The 9,807-nt window shown below is 40.0% G+C and overlaps 1 protein-coding gene across 1 annotated transcript in view; it reads left to right on the top strand.

Annotated features, from left to right (window-relative positions):
• The first annotated feature begins 1,865 nt into the window (after positions 1–1,865).
• Positions 1,866–9,807, top strand: part of LOC115776801 (golgin subfamily B member 1-like) — a 39,158-nt gene continuing 31,216 nt past the window's right edge. Inside the window, 11 exon segments of the mRNA XM_030724574.1 lie at positions 1,866–2,000; positions 3,736–3,794; positions 4,494–4,649; positions 6,009–6,146; positions 6,430–6,543; positions 6,771–6,920; positions 7,136–7,312; positions 7,394–7,516; positions 7,650–7,763; positions 9,133–9,430; positions 9,601–9,716. Coding sequence (XP_030580434.1) covers positions 3,750–3,794; positions 4,494–4,649; positions 6,009–6,146; positions 6,430–6,543; positions 6,771–6,920; positions 7,136–7,312; positions 7,394–7,516; positions 7,650–7,763; positions 9,133–9,430; positions 9,601–9,716 — 1,431 coding nt within the window. The 5' untranslated portion in view covers positions 1,866–2,000; positions 3,736–3,749.

Genomic DNA, 9,807 nt, shown 5'->3' with positions numbered 1-9,807 from the left:
TTTGTTTACTAGAAGATAATTCTGCACATTTGCCAAACCGCAAGGATGCATGTAAGAGATTTTGTGGTGAGTGACACTGATTGTGAACATGACTTTTGTTTCCTTGCTGCACATGGAACCTCTGCTGTGTGATATAGTGCACTTAGAAACGGTTACTGATGTTAATAAACTAATGCACCAGATAACAAAAGCTAATTTGCAGAATCCTTTTAAAGCTGTAGCTGCCTTTTTAGAGCAAACAAAGCAAAGACATGTTTTGTTGGCAGCAAGTTGTGTGTCTGCCATTTTATCAATGGGCAAGGGAGATTAAAACAACAACTTCTTGTTGCTAGAAACCAGACAATATGCTGAAAAACAAGCCAAAACAAGAAGCTGAGAGATACTAAAATCAATATACTGTAATCATCTGTGGATTTGTCCCTTTATTTACAATTCACATCACCCACTGTACATGTGGGATAGGATAGGGTTTGATTACAGATTATTTTGCAGCTGGTGTCACCGAACTGTCACCTGATTTCAAGAGAATATTTGAAAACATATCCTCTCACAAAATATTTTGAGTTAGATAGTTCATCAGCACAGATATTCCTGCAGTGTTTCACTTCCTGTTTCAGTATCCTGCTATTCTGAAAGAATGTTTTGTTATTTATCTTTTCTGGTTTCTGGTGAACTTGAAATCTCATTTGTCTGAAATGTGCAATTATTTTCTTAATAAAATATATAATTTTTACATTATTTTCCATTTTCTTTTTTTTTTCACATTGCACTACTTACTCACCCAAGTCAGTGATTTGTTCACCAGTGGGCTGAAGCCCAGTCACATCTTTGTAGTGCTGTGACAATCAAGCAAAAGATTTTGTAATTTTGATATTGTAAAGGTTTTATGTTTTAATATATCAGAAATTAAAGCTTTAATCATTCAGGTGATGGATGGTGTGTATATACAGAAGACAGCATCATAATAGTCTATAAACATCTTAAGTTTTTTAAACATGATTTCTCAGTTTGGAAACTCATATCACTCTGTCAAATGACTAATTGGTCAACTTGAGTTCATTTCATGAGCAGTTTTCATGCTGCAGGAAAAATTAAAGATATGCATGCATTATAAAACTGCATATTTTAGGTGTCTGTAGTTGCATCTATGGCACATACTTGTATTGATACAGTACATGTGACAGATAGTGATTATAGTGATAAATAATAAAGGGATTCGCATTTTTCAGCCCTGAAGGTTGCTGCTTGTGTCTCACTAGTGTCCTACTATCTCCTGACTACAGCAGCTCCATCTTCAGCATCCTTTGTCCAATAAATTAACTATTGTTCCCAAACCATCTCAGGCCTACCTCGCTTTTTTCTCCCCAATACTCAACCTTGGCCATCAAGTGGTTTGGAGACAAGATAACAGAGGCAATATGATGACAATATTAATTTTGTAGTTTTGATGTCTTGAAATACTTACAGAAAGTAAACAGTCTTTATCAATTAAAAAAAGAAAAAAAAATGTGATAAATCAGATTCAAAGCGGCCGCTTGGTGAATTATACCGGTGACACGTTGGAACGCTCCTTAAAATTACTTGACTGCCAAAATAAAGGGTCCGCAAAGGGTCATTTAAACGAAAGCGGAAATAGTAAGAGTATCATCCTCTTGGTGGTTGGTTTCTCTTTGATTCGCACTTTCGGTATGGGTGCAGCAGGCCTATTCTGTTTTTTTTTTTTAAGTTTAACTAATAAAAGACTTAACTTCGTTACCATGGCCAAATCCATTAGTTTTATAGGCACTGTTTAACTCGATGATAATTATACAGATGAGTGCACTCCGGACGCCTGTCAGTGTGACAGAAATGCGCATGCGCAATGTCTGTTGACAAACGTGACCATTGAATATCCCTGTCCCGTTTCAATTTAGTCGCCAAGAGGAATAAACATGTAATTTCGCAGGATTTAGTCGGCGTAACGATGTTTGAAGTGGATTCTTCATGACGTTGTGAACCCGGTGAGCTCTTAAAACTAAAAATTTGCAGGGTGTAAGATGCATGACAGAGCGAATTTATCAAGCGGTCAAGATGCAATTCAGCGCTAACTATGTTAGCATGTAGCTATATACCTGACAAGATAAAGTTAGCTGGCTAGATTAGCGTTAGCTAAAACCGGTAAATGCTTAAATAATCGACCGACCTGCACAGGGCAACCCCTCGAGGCCTACTGCTGAACGGAGTGCGAAGCCCTTGCGGGGCAGATGAGTTGTGGTGCAATATGGTCAGTAACAATTACAGATCCCGGCTGCTAACTTAAACCTCGGCTAATGTCGAGCAAATTTTTAGAGACGTTACATTTCATATCATTCATCTATAGCTTTTCAGTATGAAGTTGGTTTGCGTATAATCATCAGAACAACTTGTTTGTTTCAACAGTGTTTGTCTGCAGTAGCTTTAACTCTACTCCTAATTTCTATATATTACTCAGATAAGAGGATTGAATAATAATAAATTACCACATTGCCATTGGGGCCGGGAATGATTATGCATTATAGAGCTCATAAAGACTTGTGTTTTCTTGCCTGATGCCTATCATAAATAAATACATGAGAGTTGCGTTTGTGAGTATAGACTGCAAAAACCTAAATGGATCCAGAGAGTCACGAAAAGCTACCCCACAGTCACGACATTGTGGTTTAGCCTGCTGTGGTATGCCTCAGCCAGAGAACCGGTTTGACCTGATATTGCCACTCCAAGTCACGTGGATTGGACGGTTCAGCAACCAGAATGAATTTGGCTGATCGCGCACCCTGTGAAACACCAGGCCTCAAGTCCTGGCCAGCTTAGTCTTGCAGTTGTTTGGGTGGAAAGGCCACACCTATCAATCTGATATTGAACAAGGCCGTGCCTTTTGCTGCTCAAAATCAGCTTGTGGCCTATTATAAAGTTAGAAAGGTTTTATGAGTGTATTTTAACTCTGTCCTTGGACATCATCCAAACAATCACTGACTTAGCATAGCTTTGTCCTGCTAGCTCAGGGTATCCGATGAAATGACCTGAAAGCTTTCCTGTACTCCTCAGGCAGTGATCTGATATTCTAGGACGCTTGTGAATATTTTAAGGAGTGGGCACAGTGAGCACTGTCTTGTTTTGCCTGTTAAACTACGAGCATGCTAATTCATTTACATTATTAGTCCCTAGTTGTTAATTAAAAACATTTTTGAGAGCATTTTCAGCCCAAACCAAAAGGTGTTTCTGACAATAAAGCCAGTCTCACAAGGGCATCCACTGGACTGGCTCCACACTGGGAAGTCTGCATGTTCGAATAGAGCCCCTGGCAGCAGCTGACTCAGTTGCATCACCACAGGGCTTTAATAATCCATCCACAGGCTCACCTAACCTTATGACTTTCACTTCAACTAGCTAGACTTTCTTCACTAAAAGCTGCCATTGGCTGTAACTTAACTAAAGAAAAAGTGCGTTTGAAAAAAACATTTTGTATAAATATTAATATGAATATCCACCACTGCAGTAGTTGAAAGTTAAGTTAAAACAGGACAGAGTATCAATGGAGTATTTTTTTAATTGGTAGAAGAGTAGATCTAACCTAGAGGTTTGTGAAATCAAGACAAATGCAAAGATCTGGTGAAAAATACATGCAGATTTTCTTCCCAAAACATACTGAAGAGAACTGAAGAGTGGCACATTCTTACTCTATGAATAATATATTTACTTTATGTGTTGATGTTTCAGGTTAGAAAGAAACTATGCTGAAGTGGTTTTCTGGTGAAGAGGGAGAGCCTGGGTCTAGAGTAAGTAAACACACTCATTTTCCATTGCTTGAAGGCTCAGTATTCACAGATGTTACAGCAGTTTAATAAGCAGTAATTTATACAAACTATAGTAAAGGATGAATCTATATTCAGAAAGATTACACAGGTTGTTTCTGTGAAATCCTTAAAAAATGCTGCATGAAGAAATTTCACACGTTGGGACACTGAAATGTTTCCACACTTTGCCCCATCACTTTTCAAAACCACAACTGATTAACTAAAATAAGAAGGTACAGATCAACCCTTCAGTTTAGGCAGTACTAACGGAAATCTGGTGAAAATGTTGCAGTGCTGTGACGGCCCCGGCACAACAGTGCATTTCATTAAACAGCTGTTGTGGTTTGACTCAGACAGAGCTTAGATGTCCAGTTAGGGTGGGGAATGACTGCTTAACCTTAATCCCCCCTGCATCCATAGCCTCTTTGCTTTATAGCTTATATATTGATCATTTTGTGCGCAATGCACTCTAAGGTAGAACACTAATAATCATAATATTCTAGTAGTATTATTATAATATCCTCTCATACTCGTATAAATGTATACAGTCTCCAAACAAAGCAGCTTTTTGTGCTCTCAGCATTGTTGCAAATAAATGTGAGCATGCTTATTTCAACATTAGCTCTATTCCTTTGTTGTGTTGTTGGTCACTGGCTCACCACCTCCCCTGTCTCTTCGCAGGGCTCAGGCTCTCCACCCAGCCATGCTGGTGGCGGAGAGGTTGCTGTGGAAGAAATGGCAGAGAGGCTAACCCAAACTGAGCAGCTTGTCACTCAGCTGAAGGAGATGATCCGTGAAAAGGATGCAGCACTTCGCTCTAAAGATGACCAGCTGAAGGTGGGGACAATCTCTCCTCTGTTACTCCAATTTTGCAAATTTCTACTTTAATTCTTTTATACATTTAAGAAATGAGTAAGTAAACTCATAGATGCATATTTAGATTGCTTATGTTGAACAGCACTGGCTATTTAGGTTGGTCATCAGCAGATTTCGTTTAAAGGGGCTTGGCCCACTGTGGAGTTGGTCCTTTTTTAGTTTGGCTGTTTTGAAAAAGTCAAGCTATTATCATAGACTTGGTGTTGGCGGTGTCCTCTGTTCCACAAAAACTTGAACGTGGGCCATACCTGGAGATCGATGTGACCTAGAATGTTCAAATTCACACCATAGATGCATTTACTAAAAATCTCTGAGTTTGAATCTTGGCGACCTTGACCTAAAGCTAAAGGTCAGAGGTTTTCTGAAAATCTTGTGAATGTGATAGCTCGAGAAATAGCTACAGGATCTTCAAATTCACATCATAGATGCATACTGTTCAAACTAGACTCATCAAACTTCCCACACTTGTTTACTAACTTTACAGCTGAGGGTTGGCACCTGCTCAGTGGTGCCTTTGTTTAAAATTGCTCTCAGACCCTGCAAAGAGGGCCTGCCTGTTAGTGACTGACAGATTTGGTTGTTGCCTTTAATTAGGTGGGAGAGTGTGATGACCTAGTCTTGCACCACACCATAAGCCCTTATAGTGGGCTGCCCATGTAAAGTGTATTCCTATGAGTGTAGATACAGCTCCAAATGTAAACATTGTTCAGATTGTGGCAGATCATCAGGCAGAAAGAGTAAAGAAATCAGGCTTGTTGGAAGTTGATGGATGAGCAGGTGGAGTGTGGGTAGTGAATCAAAAAGAACTCTATGAGTAAATTTTCTCAGTGTGTAATAGTCTGTATGGTGTTCCTTGATTTTTACACTTACAAGTGTGCTTACATTATTTATTCCTATGAGTCATCACACAGTATAGGAGATTGAATGTTCCTGCTGTCTGACAGAGATCAGTATCTGACAGATGCAGGCACAGTTGGTCAAAAGAGTTGTTATGAAACAGTTTTTAGCGCTGCTCCTGTTAGTCTCTCGCACAGCTCTTTCAGTGAGAAACAGTGACTGTGCTAACTACTGAACCTTCAGCCTTCCATAGTAAAGGCAGGAATGTGAGATTATGGCTGTGTTTGGCTTAGCAACCACATTACAGGGGAGTGCAAACATGTACTGCACTATAAACTTTTACTGTTCTTCTACACACATCTAAAACTGCCAAAGGTCACTTTATATATTAACATCTCCTTACATTTTACAGTTAAAGTATCTGATCTCATAGTATAACTACGCACTAAAATGGAAGTAAAGATGTTCTTCTTTGTGGCGCAGGCTGAGAAGGAGGCATGTGAAGCCAAGCTGTCGAAGCTGCGTCTCCAGAACAAGGCCAAGGTGACCTCTTTGACAACACAGCTAGAGGAGCTGAAGAAACAGCAGGGGGGGCCGAGCACGCCAACACACAGCAAGAAGGTAGAGACACGTGCACACATTCAGACCTGTATGGTTAAACATGTAAATATTTAAAATGAATAAATGAATCTCCTAAATGATTTCCACTGATTCTAAATCAGATTGCCTGTACGGGGCAATAGTCTCCAATGCGCATTCAGTGCAGCATGTGAGCAATTGGTTTCATAACCAGCAGACACAGTCCATTATGAGAATCCTGTTTGAGTGATATTTCTGCCCTTTTGGCAAATATCTGACGTTTCTAATTAGATTTTTAAAGTGCTATCTTTATGTTTCTTTTTAGGGTTCATCAGAAGGAGGAGAACAGGCCAGTCGGGGGAAGATTGTCCTGTTAAAGAAGAAGGTTGACGAACTGGAGCAGCAACTTGCACAAAGAGATCTGGAACTGGAGAACAAAGTAAAGTATACCTTTTTTATTTATACCTACTATATAAAGGAAAATTAAATGTAGAATTAATTTTGACTTTTTTTCAATTAAGTCTGCTTACTGTGGGTCTTATAATTTTAATGTTTGAGACCACTATACTAATTTTAGTGTAGGTAATAGAAATTTCTTGAAATGAATAGAAAGAAAGAGTTTAATTTTTTTTTTTTTTAAACTAAAGCATTACTAATTTCTTGTAGAAGAAGGAATTGGAGTCTCAGCGGCAGCGCGGTGAGGAAATGGATGCCATGCTGACAGAGAAGGACAGGAAGCTGGCAGAAAAAGAGGCCTACATTGTCCACCTGCAGACAGCTTTGGCTGGAGAGCAGCCCATCACACCACCACAAAAGGTCATAAACCTCTTGAGAATGCAGAATTATCTCACTGCATTTTTCTTAGTAGTTTTCCCTCCAGACACCTTCATTAACATTAACATTAGGAAGGCAAAGTTATAAAAGCAGAAGATATGCATTAAAGTTAATTCAAAACAGGTTATTGTCTGCATTATCTCTGAGAGATGGCTCCAGTGCAGTAATTGTCACTCATCCACTCTGTACCTCCCCAGGTTGAGGACAGTGGGGCGATGCAGGAGCTGCAGTTGCTTGTACAGAGCCTGACTAAGAAGGTGGGGGAAGCAGAGGAACGCTACAGTTTGCTGCAGGAGCAGACAGGCAGCCTCAAAGAGCTGCTGGCCACAGAGAAGGAGCAGTACAGCCAGAAGGAGAGCATGTACAAGCAGAATGTAGGTTTTCAAAGGAGGACAATACAGCTTCTGTTGTATTAGCTGTCTTAGGTTCACAATGAGTCACGTGTTTGTTTTTAGATCCAGACATTCAAAGACATCATAATTCAGAAAGACAGCCAGCTGATGGAAATCAACCAGATGCATGAACAGGAGCTCTTCAAGCTAGCAGCAAAGTCAGATGCCAGTGCAGACTTGGAGCAGGTAATGACTTTACAAGGACATTCAAGATTACCTTCCCTCAGACATTCAGCTATGCAACTGAAAGAATTTGTATTGGATCATTGGGTTTTTTGAGAATTTGTACTTTTAAAAAAAAATTTTTTTTTGTCATCAGCTTTTGAAGGCTCTGAAACAGAAGCTTCACGAGAAGGAGGAGGTACTGCTGGGTAAAACCCAGGTCATTGATGTTCTCCAGGGAGAGGTGGATGGAAGAGATCAACAGATAAAGGTTAGCTGGTCTGGCACTCTTTACCCCTCAAAGTAGACTTTTCTTCTGTTTTTCCTTACTTTGTGACACACACACTTTTTATATATATATAAATAAAACTGCAGAGACTGACACCAGCGTATTAAGAAATATGGGCTTCATTTTAAACTACTTGATAAGCAGCTCTAAAACAGTCACAACCCAGTGAGCAGAAGACCAAAAAGTGGCGAGACTGCAGAGCTGACCGCATACACGCCTTTATTCACACCTCATCAGTCAGCAATTAGCCAAGGCAGCGTCTGACACGCTCTCACTGCCACTACAAAGAGAGTAGGGATGTAACTAAAATGTATACATCACATATATGTGTTTATGTATACATTAGGGATGTGCGCGACTAGACGACTAATCATCGTTATTGTCACTACTAAGTACCAGACGTATACTAGTTGGTTAACCTAGTTATTAAGCTTTTAATTGATGCCCAGCGTGTTACATAGCCATCTGCCACCAGAAAGAGCTGCCGCCCTGACATCGATAAAGAAAAATGCCATAACTCTGTTAATCTTGGTGTGGTATTTTTATTAGATCTAATATCATTGGTTATTTTGATGTTTTGCAATGTAACCTGCGTGCCCCTCCCGAGAAACACTGTCATTTCCTTCCATGCATTTCTGACTACCTCATTCAAGTTTGTACAAAAAAAAGAAAAAAAAAACTAGAGGGGCAAATGTGTTGGCTCCTTAAAAAACTGACCATAGCAAAGTTTTTCTGTCAGCCAGCACCGCATGTTAAACACCAGGGCATGACCAAAAGGTAATTAGCACACGCAATGTACTTCCACAAGCATAAAACATCGGCCACTTAGTAAGTTACGTTGTAGCTCTATAAAGACCCAGCGCTGAAGTCTGAATCAGGCATAAGCTGGAGGGCCCTGGGACCCGGCCCCGGGTAAGCAGAAGAAAATGGATGGCTGGATGTTTGTATTGTATTGTTTTAGATTTGAACTTTTATTGAGATGTGTGTCATGTTAAACATCTCTGAGTACAGTGCCCCACCCAGACAGCAGACTCAAAGGGAGGCACTAAAACAACTTGTTTTAGACAAAGAATGACACAGTTGGCAGCACCAACCTCCTTCATCTGAACTGTGTGTCAGGTTAAGTGATTCTATAGTAAAGTCCAAGAATTAAAACTAGAAATAATCAAAATATGGCCCATTTAAATATTTCTGTCCTGGTAATTATTGTGATTCAGTGTGCTTCACTTTTCATTAAGCCTACATAGAATGTTCTACCCTGTTATTTGGTGGCTAGTCTTTAACCTGAATTGAAATAATAAGTCAATTGGCACCTTGAAACTTATTTGGAACAAATACTTTCTCCATGCAGGAACTCTCAGAGCGACTGCACCGTTTACAAGTTGAGCGAGAGAGCCTTGAATCCAGGATGGAGGCAGAGAAACATGTGATGCGAGCACAACTTCGTGACCTGATGGACAAGCAGCAGGCAGAGGTGCAGCGAATGACTGAGCAGCATCAAGCACAGATGGACCAAACCCAGCAGGATCTCATGAGGCAGCTGGAGGACCTGAGGAAAGCCCAGGTAGCACCTGCCAGTCAGGAGGTATCAAGAAGTGGAAATGTGCCCACTGATTCAGCCTCCATCCAGAGGATAGCTGAGCTGGAAGGTTGGTGCTTTATGTTTATTGTTCACTCCTTCAGAAAGAGCTGGCGGTGTCTTTTTTTTTTTTTTTCCATGTCCAGAAACTAAACACAGTTTACAAAACATATAGCAATAAATCAGGACATATGCGAGTTCTTTCATTTCCTCAGAGTTTGTCTTTTGTTATTTTTGCAGCTCAAGCAAAGCAGAAAACAGATGAAGCCAGCAGATCAGAGGCCAAGTTCCTAAAAATGAAAGCTTGGTCTAAATCTCGAATCAGACAGCTGGAGGAGGAACTGAAGAAAAGCCAGGTAAGGTGTTGAAGTTGTATTTTTTTTTTCCCCTGACACTCCAATCCAGTTATACATAAAGGCAACCAGAGTTTATTAATATATAATTGGA

This window comes from Archocentrus centrarchus, unplaced genomic scaffold (assembly GCF_007364275.1).
Source record: "Archocentrus centrarchus isolate MPI-CPG fArcCen1 unplaced genomic scaffold, fArcCen1 scaffold_37_ctg1, whole genome shotgun sequence".
In the NCBI taxonomy this organism is placed as follows: Eukaryota; Metazoa; Chordata; class Actinopteri; order Cichliformes; family Cichlidae; genus Archocentrus; species Archocentrus centrarchus.
Note: the sequence above shows the minus strand (reverse complement) of the source record. Positions and strands in the feature narration are given on the sequence as shown.